Raw genomic sequence first — 15,101 nt, 5'->3', positions numbered from 1 at the left:
TGTTTGGAGCTTCATCAAGCCCATTCTTACTCGCAGCCACCATTAGGAAGCATTTAAGACAGTATGAGCTAGAACACCCACAAGTGGTAGAAGTCCTCAGCTCCTCACTCTATGTCGATGATTTTATTTCAAGTGCAAGTGAGGTGACAGAGGCACATACAGTGACAACAACAGCCAGGAACATTATGTCTGCTGCAGGCATGGAGCTATGTAAATGGATGACAAACTCTCCTGAGCTCAAAGAAAAATGGCAGAAGAGCTTGATGGATTTTGCTGTGCAACCAGAATCACACGGGTCTCTGCTGAAGATGCTGGGTATGGTATGGAGACTGGCCAAAGATGATTTTGTGTTCGACCTCAGGGGGCTGCTTGATATTCTGAAAGAAAGAGAAAACACAAAACGAAGTGTTCTGCAGTCTTCTGCTCGCATTTTTGACCCTCTAGGATTCCTGACTCCCTTCACCATCAGGATTAAGTGCTTGTTCCAAGAGATGTGGGAGAGAGGGCTCAAGTCGGACGAGGAACTGCCACCTGATGGCAACAGTGGTGTTCAGAGCTCCCTCAACTGCATCAGGTCTCAATTCCACGATGGTACCAAACACACATGCCACAGCAGGACGGTCAAGAGTTAAAGCTACATGTGTTCTGTGACTCGAGTGACAGGGCTTATAGTGCAGTTGCTTATCTTCAAGGAGAAACAAAGGAAGGAGAAGTGACCATAAGCCTGGTTGCATCCAAGTCCAGAGTGGCTCCACTCAAAAGGATGACACTGCCACGCCTGGAGCTAATGGGTGCTGTAATAGCAGCCAGGCTGGGGAACACCCTCATGAAAGCACTGCAGCTAAACAAAACACAACTCAGACTATGGAAAGACTCAATGATAGTGCTGCATTGGATTTGTGGTTCTGCTCATAAGTAAAAACAGTTTGTAGCAAATAGAGTCACAGAAATCCAGTCTCTAACTGACCCACAGTCATGGTGTCACTGCAAAGGGAAAATGAATCCAGCTGACCTCCCCACCAGAGGCCTAAATGTGCAGGACCTGAAGCAGAGCACATTGTGGTGGAATGGTCCTTGTGTTCTGATGTCATCTGATCAGTCAGAGAGCACTCAGGAAGATGTCCAGGAAGATGAGGTAAAGTCGGGACTCAGATCCAAATACCAGATTGCTGTACAGCTTGTTAAGCAAGACCAAGACTTCTTTAGTCCTATTTTATGTCTGGAGAAGTACAGCAAACTAAAAACAGTGCTCCGGGTAACAGCCTGGATAAAGAGGTTTATCACCAACACCCGCTCAAGCATAAAAATCAGTGGTGAACTGACGGCAGAAGAGCTGAATGAAGCAGGAAAACACTCAATAAGGGTGATTCAGAACCAGAGTTTCAGCTCTGAAATTGATCTGCTGAAAGCAGGGAAATGTCCCAACACTGACTCCAGAATCCGAGAGCTAAAACCATTTCTGGATGAAGATGAGCTGCTCAGTGTGGGAGGTAGCCTCCAGCATTCTGATCTCTCTTAGAGAGAAAAGCACCCATGGATTTTGCCCAACAACCACCGATACACAGAAATGTTGGTGCAGTATGAACATGAGAAGATAATGCATGCGGGTGTAAGAGACACTTTAGTGCAGACAAGAGAGAAATATTGGATTTTGAGGGCACGACAGGTAGTGAAGAAGGTTGTGTCCAGATGTGTACTCTGCAAGAAATTTAATGCAAAGGCTGGACAGCAGACTACCGCGCCACTGCCAAGAGACAGAATAACAGAGTCACCGCCATTTGAGACCACTGGTGTGGACTTCGCAGGGCCACTCTATGTGAAGACACAGAACGTTATGACAAAAGCGTATATAGCACTGTTCACTTGTGCTGTAACCAGAGCAGTGCACTTAGAGCTGGTCTCATATGTCTACAGAGAACTTCCTGCTAGTGTTGAAAAGATTCATCTCAAGAAGAGGATTATGCAAGGTGATCTATTCAGATAACGCCAAGACGTTCAAGAGAGCTGATCAAGATTTGAAGGAGCTCTGGAAAGGCATTAAAGATCCTCAGCTACGGGAGTTCTTCTCAGAGAAGGGCATCACCTGGCGGTTCATAGCTGAAAGAGCAGCCTGGTGGGGCGGATTCTGGGAGCGGTTGATAAGGTCAGTCAAAATTATTCTCAGAAAAGTGCTTGGCAGAGCTAAACTCAACTTTGAAGAAATGTGCACCATTCTGACTGAAGCTGAAGCCATAATATAACTCGAGGCCGCTCAATTATGTGCACAATGATGTGGATGAGCCAGAGCCACTAACACCTGCTCACCTTCTTGGTTGGTCAGAGATTGACCTGCTTGCCTCCTAAGCTATGTCCAGCTGAGACTAACCATCCAACAGCGAACAAGGAGGAGATAAACAGGAGGTGGCGCTACAGACAAAGACTTATGACCAACATCTGGAACCGATGGCGGAGAGAATATTGGCTGGGTTTGAAGTCGGCTCATCGCTGCGACACCCCACAGCCTTCTCTGCTGAAGGTCGGAGATGTTGCACTCATCGGAGAAGATAAAACCCCAAGACAGAGCTGGAGGCTAGGAAAAATTGAGGAACTGTTTCCAGGTCGCGATGGCCGTGTGAGGTCATGTGTAGTTCGCACAAGTTCAGGGACTGTACTGCGGAGACCCATCCAGCTTTTGTATCCTTTGGAAATTATATAAACTGTAGTTTATGGGGGGAGGATGTTGAGAATTTATTTGTTAGAAGACTAAAAGAATGGTTACGAAAGTTAAGATTAATAAGTTAAAATGAATAAGTTAACATTAATACCGACAGTTAATACACAAAACTAAGATTAACAGTTCATATGTGGTTAAAAACGAACTATGTGTCATTATGATTTGTGAATTGACTTCATTTCCCAAGATGCATTGAGCAATGGTAAAAGTCACGTGAAGTTTTGTTGATGGTTCTGGGAATTTTTGGCAACAGTCATCTTTGTTGATGATTTGCTAAACAAGCACACGCTGTATTTACTCTTGTTTTTTTTTTTCATTAAACGTCTAAATCGAAGCAACGTCTCGCTTCATTATTCTTAGTTGCTAAGATGATAAATGTACAACAGTGCGATTAATTGCGATTAACTGCGAGTTAACTATGACATTAATGCGATTAATCGCGATTAAGTATTTTAATCATTTGACAGCACTAATATATATACACTCACCTAAAGGATTATTAGGAACACCTGTTCAATTTCTCATTAATGCAATTATCTAATCAACCAATCAGATGGCAGTTGCTTCAATGCATTTAGGGGTGTGGTCCTGGTCAAGACAATCTCCTGAACTCCAAACTGAATGTCAGAATGGGAAAGAAAGGTGATTTAAGTAATTTTGAGCGTGGCATGGTTGTTGGTGCCAGACGGGCCGGTCTGAGTATTTCACAATCTGCTCAGTTACTGGGATTTTCACGCACAACCATTTCTAGGGTTTACAAAGAATGGTGTGAAAAGGGAAAAACATCCAGTATGTGCCAGTCCTGTGGGCGAAAATGCCTTGTTGATGCTAGAGGTCAGAGGAGAATGGGCCAACTGATTCAAGCTGATAGAAGTTGTTTATAACAGTCTCTGTCGATTTGTGTTGAGATGTCCGTTCCTAACCCATCATTGTTATATGTATCAACAATTGAATCTTTTATCACCTAAGGCCAGACGACAGTTACATTGGTTTCAGTTTGTTTATAAATGTATCTTTTTTAATTATCCTCTTTATTTGAAGCAATATTTAGTCCCATATAGATCAACTTATGGCCTGAGACACCTTGATCATCTATTTTTTTCTGTCCCAAATATTTCAAAAGAAATTGGAAGACGTGCTTTCAAATTCAAAGCTCCCTCTGATTGGAACAGCTTACCTTGTTCCTTAAGGTCCATCTCTTCCTTTTCACTCTTTAAGTCAGCCCTGTTAACTTATTTACAATCCTGTGAACAATGCAAATGTTTCTCTATATGACTTGTGTATGTTTTATTTTTATTTTTTTTTTTTTCTCCTGTAATATTCTGAAATTATTTCATATTGTTTATATGAATATGTTTTGGATAGAGGAGGGACTGGTTGGTTGAATGTGTCGAAGAGCTTTATGTGTGAGTTTGTAATTGTGTGTAATTGTTTGATGTTATTTTGAGGACCCCCTCGAAAATGAGATGTTCCATCTCAAGGGGTTATCCTTAATAAAATGAAATGAAATGAAAGAGCAACTTTGACTGAAATAACCACTCGTTACAACCGAGGTATGCAGCAAAGCATTTGTGAAGCCACAACAAGCACAACCTTGAGGCGGATGGGCTACAACAGCAGAAGACCCCACCGGGTACCACTCATCTCCACTACAAATAGGAAAAAGAGGCTACAATTTGCACGAGCTCACTAAAATTGGACAGTTGAAGACTGGAAAAATGTTGCCTGGTCTGATGAGTCTCGATTTCTGTTGAGACATTCAGATGGTAGAGTCAGAATTTGGCGTAAACAGAATGAGAACATGGATCCATCATGCCTTGTTACCACTGTGCAGGCTGCTGGTGGTGGTGGTGTAATGGTGTGGGGGATGTTTTCTTGGCACACTTTATGCCCCTTAGTGCCAATTGGGCATCGTTTAAATGCCACGGCCTACCTGAGCATTGTTTTTGACCATTGCCATCCCTTTATGACCACCATGTACCCATCCTCTGATGGCTACTTCCAGCAGGATAATGCACCTTGTCACAAAGCTCGAATCATTTCAAATTGGTTTCTTGAACATGACAATGAGTTCACTGTACTAAAATGGCCCCCACAGTCACCAGATCTCAACCCAATAGAGCATCTTTGGGATGTGGTGGAACGGGAGCTTCGTGCCCTGGATGTGCATCCTACAAATCTCCATCAACTGCAAGATGCTATCCTATCAATATGGGCCAACATTTCTAAAGAATGCTTTCAGCACCTTGTTGAATCAATGCCACATAGAATTAAGGCAGTTCTGAAGGCGAAAGGGGGTCAAACACAGTATTAGTATGGTGTTCCTAATAATCCCTTAGGTGAGTGTATATATATATATATATATAGTACTTTATTTAGAATAAGGGGAAGGACAGGAGATCACTGGTGCAGCAAGAGGTGCGGGCAGAAGTAGAGGAGGAGCGGGCCAGCAGGATGGTTGGAATGCGGCAGCAGGGAGCCTGGACAAAATGGGACCATGCAGTGGACCGCAGAGTCTCATGGGCAGAGCTGTGGAAAGCAGACCCTCAGCGAATACGGTTCCTGATCCAGGCGGTCTACGATGTACTACCAAGCCCATCCAACCTGTTCAGCTGGGGATTGGTGGAGTCACCAGTCTGCAACCTCTGCCTGAAGAGGGGGACCCTGGAGCACATCCTCAGCTGCTGCTCGAAGGCCCTGGGCGAGGGCCGCTACCGGTGGCGCCATGACCAAGTCCTGAAGGTCATAGCGAACACCATCAGCTGCGGAATTGGCCACTGCAAGCGCCTTCGTCCAGTGAAGAACACCATTGCTTTTGTCCGGGCTGGAGAGAAGCCACCACTAGCTGACAGGGAGGCCTCATCTGGCCTGCTAGCAACAGCACGAGACTGGGAGTTGAAAGTTGACCTGGGGAAGCAACTGAAATTCCCAGAAATTGTCGCCACCACAACATTGCGGCCTGACATATCGGCTATAATGGGCCATTCTACAGAATTACAGAACAAAGTTAGATTTGGAAACACATTTCTAGTAATTGTGCAGTTATTCTCATTCTGTATTTTCAGAAAGTTTTGGAATATGTTTCCTCTCCCCAAATTTGTCACTAATAAAACACAAAAATAAATAATTTAATGAGAAGACTTATATTGACATATTAAACTTTTGTTTATATTTCCAAACATTTGTTTGGGAAAAGCTAAACTAGTCGATGTGTTCATGTAAAAATAGCATGTTTACTAATGTAATTGCGTGAAGTAAACAAAAGTGCGCATCTGTGCCATTCATTCACACAGATTCACACGCAAAATAGAGGATTCATATTTAAACTTTAAATATGTTTTAAGCATTTTTGTGATTTACAGATATTATTCCATATCACAATTAGAATAAAGAATTTAAGGAACTTACTACTCAAAATCCTCAGCTGGATCCTCTAAACGAAACTGAAACCAGCTCTTCTTCTGAGGTACATTTTTCCCGGATTATTATTACACTATTATTATTCCTCACAGCATCTCAAGATGACGTAAAGTACATGAATCTGATTAAACTTGGTGTGTTTTATCGAGTTGATGTGGACGTTGATAGGTTTGTATGGATCGCCTCAGATCATTTGCATTTAAATAGCACGCTCCCCCCGTAGGCATTTTCACATTAACAGATAATGAACTGCCATGAGAATGACTGACTATCTCTTTTCATAAAGATTACATAAACTGAGAATATTTGTTTTCGTTTTGAATTATATTATTTAAAAGTAGACACCAGATGTGCTCCAGAAAAAAAGGTCATGGATATGGAGAGGCAGAAAGCACACCATTTATTTTCTTTATTTTACAAAAGCACAAAAGTTTTGTTTGGATTGTAAGTGGACAAATACAAAAGTAGACCTTTTACAGTTAATTTTTCTATATTTCTTTTATCAGTATGACCATAAATGAGTATTTTAAGTCTATTTTGCTGCTATGTGAAGAAAATCCAGCAAAACGTGCTGGCGCGATTGTCAACCCTAGAGGGTTAATGAATAATTCTGTAAATAATTTGTCTGCTTATCATTTTTGTTGTATTATTTCATCACGTTTCACCTCAGTGTCTTGAGTTGACAGTTCTGATCCTGTAGTAAATCATCGAGCTCCTTCACTCCTGATTGTCCAGGATCATTTCCTGTGAGATCCAGCTCTATCAGGTGTGAAGGGTTTGATCTCAGAGCTGAAGCCAGAGCTTTATAACCTTCTTCTGTGATACTGCAGTCTGAAACTCTAGTGAAAAGACATTTATTACCACTCCAAAAAAATACACGAAAAATTATTTGCATGAAAAACGGTCAAATGCACTTTAATTATTTTCTTTTATTCTAATCAGAGAATCAATAAAAAAAAAAAAAATCACATCTGACAGAAGCATGTATTTTCCTTTCCTTTTATTTACAACAGTAATATTTTAAATTTGAAAAATTAAAAATGTGATTAGTAAAACAGGGCTCGAGACTAACGGCGTCCTATCGTCCTGGGGACGATAGAAAATGTGTTTAGGACGAACAGAAATATTCTCCAGGACGCCTACAGGACGAAAGACATTTTTGTATGTGTGTTCATTTATTACTAGCCTATTAGGGTAACTTGCTTAGAAAATGCCAAAATTAACTGACCAAGCGCCGACTACAACGGAGCGCGTCTTCTCATGCTGTTACTATAGTTACTATCACTGGCCGACTACTCACCCGGAGACTTGTTTCGCGGTACATCTATCACATGGCTTATTTTCACAGACGAAAACGAGACGATAACTAAATAAAAACTAGTTTTGAATGACAAAAACTATGACGAAAATCTATTGACATTTTCGTCAACGAATAAAAACTAGACAAAAATGTTAGATAGTGACGATTAGGGAAGCGATCCAGTCAGAACTGATGTCCTGCGTTTGTGGTAGATGCGCACATTTGAACTGTAACGTGCTGATCTACCCAGCGGCACACGGGTTGACATGCGCTGCATGTCTCATAAAACGTTAAAAAATGTAAACGTCTGGGAGAATGAGTAGAGCAGACATATAGATCTGAATAAGAGTGATGACGAAAAAAAAGAGCTGTATTCAGTACGGTTTTCTGTGTGCACACACCCGACCCGAAGCGTGCAGCCATCCACATAAACAGCTATACAGCGCGCGAGTACTGAATTGAGCTCTCTTTCGTGTCTGAATGGACAAATACACACAACATTATGTCGAAATGTCCGTTTTGGAGAGTATTCACGTAAACTATGTTGGTTATGTCTTAAACAGTTTTGAGTGTATCGGATGTGCATTAGTTAAATTGGATCCGCATGTCATTGGACATGATCCGATGTCTTAAAGCGACAGTGGGTAATAAACCTAATGCGGTCTGTGTCCTTAATATTGATCAAGCAACAAAAGAAAAAGAGAAAAGCATTCACTGCTCGCTAATAGCTTTAATAAGGATTCATTATATTTAATTCATACAAATAAATATGTCTGTTGCTTGAAAGAATAAAGAATGATGATATTTTTGAGATATGTAGTCACCAGTATTTATTTGTTATTTTTTAATCCAACCAACTCAAAAACGTTTTGAGTTGAATGTATTTTTCTCTTAATTTTCGTATATGTAAAAAAAGAAAAAGGGGGAAAAAAATATTCTTTCTGCATGAATACAAAAAAGCATTTAACTCCTGTTATTTTTTATTAAATATGTTTTTTACCTGTTTACAGATCACTACTTTGAATGGAGCTAAATAAATATAATAATAAATATCATAAACATTTTAATGGTGTTTTTATTATGTGACTAACAGCTAACAACTATAGATGATAATAACAAAGTACAGAAACAACATGCTTATTTTGGGACGGTTGACATTCACTTTAGGACGGTTCAAATAGTTTTTCAGGACGGTTCCAGGACGGAGGTGAAAAAAGTTAGTCTGGAGCCCTGGTAAAATAAAATAATGGTTCATTGAACTCACCTGAGTTTCTCCAGTGTGCAGTTTGTATTTTCTAATCCGTTCTGGAGTTTCGTCACTCCTGAATCCTGCAGATTATTGTTGCTGATGTCAAGCTCTTTCAGACTGGAGTTTGATCTCAGGACTGTAGCGAGAGCTGAACAGCTTTCCTCTGTTAGACCACACTTACGCAGCCTAAAATGATGAACAGAAGAGGGAGAATTTACAAACACAAAGTACTTGATGCCAACATTTAGTGATCACTGAAGATTAGTGCTTGTGAGTTCTGTAGGGTTCACCCGATTTAAGATCATTTAAATGTCCAATAAAAATGTTAGAAAAGTTCCACTCACTCCAGTGTGTTGAGTTTACAGTGTTTATCCTGCAGTAGAGCAGCGATCTGATTCACTCGTGTGTCTCCTAGTTCATGTTCACTCAGATTCAGCTCTCTCAGGAGTAACATGTTTTTACCCACAATTCCTTTCACATACTGACAGGCTTCATCCGCAATATGACCCAAAAACCTGGAAACAGAGTAAGTACATTACATGCCATTTCATTTGGGTATTTTTTATAATCTTGTGAAAGGGCCTTTAGTCTTTCCAAAATCTAATTTATAAATGTGTTTTTGACAGTTGAATTCTCTTTTGGCAAAAACGGGATTAAGACTATTGAGTGTTGTTTTAATAGCACTCACCTCAGTGTCTTGAGTTGATACTTCTGATCCTGTAGTAAATCATCGAGCTCCTTCACTCCTGATTGTCCAGGATAATTTCCTCTGAGATCCAGCTCTATCAGGTGTGAAGGGTTTGATCTCAGAGCTGAAGCCAGAGCTTTATAACCTTCTTCTGTGATACTGCAGTCTGAGAGTCTAGAGAAAAGACATTTATTATCACTCAAAAGTAATACACGAAAAATTATTTACATGAAAAATGGTCAAATGAACTTTATTTTATTTTATTTTAATCAGAGAATCAATAAATAAATAAATAAAGAAATCACATCTGACAGAAGCATGTATTTTCCTTTCCTTTTATTTAAAACAGTAATATTTTAAATTTAAAAAATTAAAAATGTGATTAGTAAAATAAAATAATGGTTCATTGAACTCACCTGAGTTTCTCCAGTGTGCAGTTTGTATTTTCTAATCCGTTCTGGAGTTTCGTCACTCCTGAATCCTGCAGATTATTGTTGCTGATGTCAAGCTCTTTCAGACTGGAGTTTGATCTCAGGACTGTAGCGAGAGCTGAACAGCTTTCCTCTGTTAGACCACACTTACGCAGCCTAAAATGATGAACAGAAGAGGGAGAAATTACAAACACAAAATACTTGATGCCAACATTTAGTGATCACTGAAGATTAGTGCTTGTGAGTTCTGTAGGGTTCACCCGATTTAAGATCATTTAAATGTCCAAAAAAAGTGTTAAAAAAGTTCCACTCACTCCAGTGTGTTGAGTTTACAGTGTTTATCCTGCAGTAGAGCAGCGATCTGATTCACTCGTGTCTCTCCTAGTTCACGATCACTCAGATTCAGCTCTCTCAGGAGTAACACGTTTTTACCCACAATTCCTTTCACATACTGACAGGCTTCATCCGCAATACGACCCAAAAACCTGGAAACAGAGTAAGTACATTACATGCCATTTCATTTGGGTATTTTCATAATCTTGTGAAAGGGCCTTTAATCTTTCCAAAATCTGATTTATAAATGTGTTTTTGACAGTTGAATTCTCTTTTGGCAAAAACGGGATTAAGACTATTGAGTGTTGTTTTAATAGCACTCACCTCAGTGTCTTGAGTTGACACTTCTGATCCTGTAGTAAATCATCGAGCTCCTTCACTCCTGATTGTCCAGGATCATTTCCTCTGAGATCCAGCTCTATCAGGTGTGAAGGGTTTGATCTCAGAGCTGAAGCCAGAGCTTTATAACCTTCTTCTGTGATACTGCAGTCTGAAAGTCTAGAGAAAAGACATTTATTACCACTCAAAAGAAATACACGAAAAATTATTTACATGAAAAACGGTCAAATGAACTTTATTTTATTTTATTTTAATCAGAGAATCAATAAATAAAGAAATCACATCTGACAGAAGCATGTATTTTCCTTTCCTTTTATTTACAACAGTAATATTTTAAATTTAAAAAATTTAAAATGTGATTAGTAAAATAAAATAATGGTTCATTGAACTCACCTGAGTTTCTCCAGTGTGCAGTTTGTATTTTCTAATCCGTTCTGGAGTTTCGTCACTCCTGAATCCTGCAGATTATTGTTGCTGATGTCAAGCTCTTTCAGACTGGAGTTTGATCTCAGGACTGTAGCGAGAGCTGAACAGCTTTCCTCTGTTAGACCACACTTACGCAGCCTAAAATGATGAACAGAAGAGGGAGAAATTACAAACACAAAATACTTGATGCCAACATTTAGTGATCACTGAAGATTAGTGCTTGTGAGTTCTGTAGGGTTCACCCGATTTAAGATCATTTAAATGTCCAAAAAAAGTGTTAAAAAAGTTCCACTCACTCCAGTGTGTTGAGTTTACAGTGTTTATCCTGCAGTAGAGCAGCGATCTGATTCACTCGTGTCTCTCCTAGTTCACGATCACTCAGATTCAGCTCTCTCAGGAGTAACACGTTTTTACCCACAATTCCTTTCACATACTGACAGGCTTCATCCGCAATACGACCCAAAAACCTGGAAACAGAGTAAGTACATTACATGCCATTTCATTTGGGTATTTTCATAATCTTGTGAAAGGGCCTTTAATCTTTCCAAAATCTGATTTATAAATGTGTTTTTGACAGTTGAATTCTCTTTTGGCAAAAACGGGATTAAGACTATTGAGTGTTGTTTTAATAGCACTCACCTCAGTGTCTTGAGTTGACACTTCTGATCCTGTAGTAAATCATCGAGCTCCTTCACTCCTGATTGTCCAGGATCATTTCCTCTGAGATCCAGCTCTATCAGGTGTGAAGGGTTTGATCTCAGAGCTGAAGCCAGAGCTTTATAACCTTCTTCTGTGATACTGCAGTCTGAAAGTCTAGAGAAAAGACATTTATTACCACTCAAAAGAAATACACGAAAAATTATTTACATGAAAAACGGTCAAATGAACTTTATTTTATTTTATTTTAATCAGAGAATCAATAAATAAAGAAATCACATCTGACAGAAGCATGTATTTTCCTTTCCTTTTATTTACAACAGTAATATTTTAAATTTAAAAAATTTAAAATGTGATTAGTAAAATAAAATAATGGTTCATTGAACTCACCTGAGTTTCTCCAGTGTGCAGTTTGTATTTTCTAATCCGTTCTGGAGTTTCTTCACTCCTGAATCCTGCAGATTATTGTTGCTGATGTCAAGCTCTTTCAGACTGGAGTTTGATCTCAGGACTGTAGCGAGAGCTGAACAGCTTTCCTCTGTTAGACCACACTTACGCAGCCTAAAATGATGAACAGAAGAGGGAGAAATTACAAACACAAAGTACTTGATGCCAACATTTAGTGATCACTGAAGATTAGTGCTTGTGAGTTCTGTAGGGTTCACCCGATTTAAGATCATTTAAATGTCCAATAAAACTGTTAGAAAAGTTCCACTCACTCCAGTGTGTTGAGTTTACAGTGTTTATCCTGCAGTAGAGCAGCGATCTGATTCACTCGTGTCTCTCCTAGTTCATGTTCACTCAGATTCAGCTCTCTCAGGAGTAACAGGTTTTTACCCACAATTCCTTTCACATACTGACAGGCTTCATCTGCAATATGACCCAAAAACCTGGAAACAGAGTAAGTACATTACATGCCATTTCATTTGGGTATTTTCATAATCTTGTGAAAGGGCCTTTAGTCTTGTCAAAATCTTTTTTATAAATGTGTTTTTGACAGTTGAATTCTCTTTTGGCAAAAACGGGATTAAGACTATTGAGTGTTGTTTTAATAGCACTCACCTCAGTGTCTTGAGTTGACACTTCTGATCCTGTAGTAAATCATCGAGCTCCTTCACTCCTGATTGTCCAGGATCATTTCCTCTGAGATCCAGCTCTATCAGGTGTGAAGGGTTTGATCTCAGAGCTGAAGCCAGAGCTTTATAACCTTCTTCTGTGATACTGCAGTCTGAAAGTCTAGAGAAAAGACATTTATTATCACTCAAAAGAAATACACGAAAAATTATTTACATGAAAAACGGTCAAATGCACTTTATTTATTTTATTTTATTTTAATCAGAGAATCAATAAATAAAAAAAATCACATCTGACAGAAGCATGTATTTTCCTTTCCTTTTATTTACAACAGTAACATTTTAAATTTGAAGAATTAAAAATGTGATTAGTAAAATAAAATAATGGTTCATTGAACTCACCTGAGTTTCTCCAGTGTGCAGTTTGTATTTTCTAATCCGTTCTGGAGTTTCTTCACTCCTGAATCCTGCAGATTATTGTTGCTGATGTCAAGCTCTTTCAGACTGGAGTTTGATCTCAGGACTGTAGCGAGAGCTGAACAGCTTTCCTCTGTTAGACCACACTTACGCAGCCTAAAATGATGAACAGGAGAGGGAGAATTTACAAACACAAAGTACTTGATGCCAACATTTAGTGATCACTGAAGATTAGTGCTTGTGAGTTCTGTAGGGTTCACCCGATTTAAGATCATTTAAATGTCCAATAAAAATGTTAGAAAATTTCCACTCACTCCAGTGTGTTGAGTTTACAGTGTTTATCCTGCAGTAGATCAGCGATCTGATTCACTCGTGTCTCTCCTAGTTCACGTTCACTCAGATTCAGCTCTCTCAGGAGTAACAAGTTTTTACCCACAATTCCTTTCACATACTGACAGGCTTCATCCGCAATACGACCCAAAAACCTGGAAACAAAGTACATTACATGCCATTTAATTTGGGTATCTTCATAATGTTGTATTACAAATTTATTAAATGTTTAATTTATGTTTCAACATTAAAAGTTAAGACTTTGATTTTAAGTAGGGTCAGTTTATATCAAGAGTAGGGTTGGGTACCGAAACCCGGTTCCAATAGGGAACCGGTTCCGACGTAAACGGTAGTAACCAGACCGAATAAGAACGAAACTTTCGGTGCCTGATTTCGGTTCCTGACGTTTTTTTACCACACCCTATAAAACATCTCGCGGCACGAATGATCCAATAATAAAACATCTCCAGTTAACCAGCAGAGCATTCATTTAGTTCGTTTGTTAAATAAGAGACGATCTAGCACTGAAATGTGTTTTTTAAATCAAGTGATCAAAGTGCTCATTGCCGCTGCGATCAGTGGCGCGGATACAGTGTTTTCTCGTGGCTCGCGCACACCGGTCTTCACTCGGACGCGTGCTTCAATACGTTGCGGAGATCGATCTATTTATGAGGCGCCGTCTATATGATTATGTGCGCGGAGAGTTTGTGTGTGTGCTCGCGTCTCAGATGAGTATGTGCGCGGAGAGTTTGTGTGTGTGTGTGAGTGAGTGAGTGAGTGTGTGTGTGTGTGTGTGTGTGTGTGCTCGCGTCTCAGATGAGTATGTGCGCGGAGAGTTCCGCGTGTCTAGTGTGTGTAGAGTTTGCGTGTGTGTGCGTGAGCGACTTTAGAAGTTGTGCATTTCATATGTATTAGTTTGAGCATTCAGCAGTGTATGTGTGACTACCTAGTATATGTGTATGCAAGGGTTTCATATGCGTGAATGAAGTTTGATTTAAGCCCTAGACGGCGCCTCATATCTATTCGTTCTGGTGAAATCTCAAAATATAATGGACACAAAGTGTCCCTGCTTGATATACAACCACTGATGAGCATAATCGGTTTAAAACAAATAAAATAAAAAAAACCCTACAAATGCGGATTAGAACCCAACACCTCTGACACGCTTGACTAAAGTTCCAGTTCAGCTGCCAGTGTTCCTCTTCGGGTAAGTCTAGTATTTTAATGCCAACTGCAAATCTTGCATATCAAGTATGAAGTATATCAATATCAAGTATATTTATATGAGGCTATACTGTGTGTGTTAAATATTTCTGCTCAGTGTCTGATATTTCTCTGTTCTGTAAAAGTCATAATATGAGAAGACAAAATTTTGATCTTAACTCAAGTGTTTTGTGCTACATCAGTAGCCTTTTAAAGGGCACAATTTTTCATTTAATCAGAAAATCTTTTTCAGAAAATCACACACACACACACACACACACACACACACACACACACACACACACACACACACAGAGGTATTATTTTTTTGATAAAGTGTGTGCAGTTTAGTTTTCTTAAGTACCGTTTCAAGAACCGTTGAAGCACTGGAACCGTTTGAAAAATACCGAGTAGGTACTGGTATCGGATAAAACCCAACCAATACCCAACCCTAATCAAGAGAGTCCTGCCAGTCCTGTTCTCTAAATGAGTCAATGGCTGAACCTCTCACCCTCACCCTTT

General features: G+C 39.5%; 1 protein-coding gene across 1 annotated transcript in view; it reads right to left on the bottom strand.

Moving 5' to 3' along the window:
* Positions 1-7,200: 7,200 nt before the first annotated feature.
* Positions 7,201-15,101, bottom strand: part of LOC311291151 (NACHT, LRR and PYD domains-containing protein 4-like) — a gene marked incomplete at its 3' end in the record, with an annotated part of 96,574 nt that continues 88,673 nt past the window's right edge. Inside the window, exons 24-29 of the mRNA XM_084410024.1 lie at positions 13,032-13,202; positions 11,947-12,117; positions 10,867-11,037; positions 9,787-9,957; positions 8,698-8,868; positions 7,201-7,219 (exon numbers count right to left, since the gene is read on the bottom strand). Coding sequence (XP_084266150.1) covers positions 7,201-7,219; positions 8,698-8,868; positions 9,787-9,957; positions 10,867-11,037; positions 11,947-12,117; positions 13,032-13,202 — 874 coding nt within the window. The remainder of the gene's footprint in view (positions 7,220-8,697; positions 8,869-9,786; positions 9,958-10,866; positions 11,038-11,946; positions 12,118-13,031; positions 13,203-15,101) is intronic.

The sequence above is a fragment of the Rutilus rutilus genome, assembly GCF_951802725.1.
Source record: "Rutilus rutilus genome assembly, chromosome: 5".
In the NCBI taxonomy this organism is placed as follows: domain Eukaryota; kingdom Metazoa; phylum Chordata; class Actinopteri; order Cypriniformes; family Leuciscidae; genus Rutilus; species Rutilus rutilus.
Note: the sequence above shows the minus strand (reverse complement) of the source record. Positions and strands in the feature narration are given on the sequence as shown.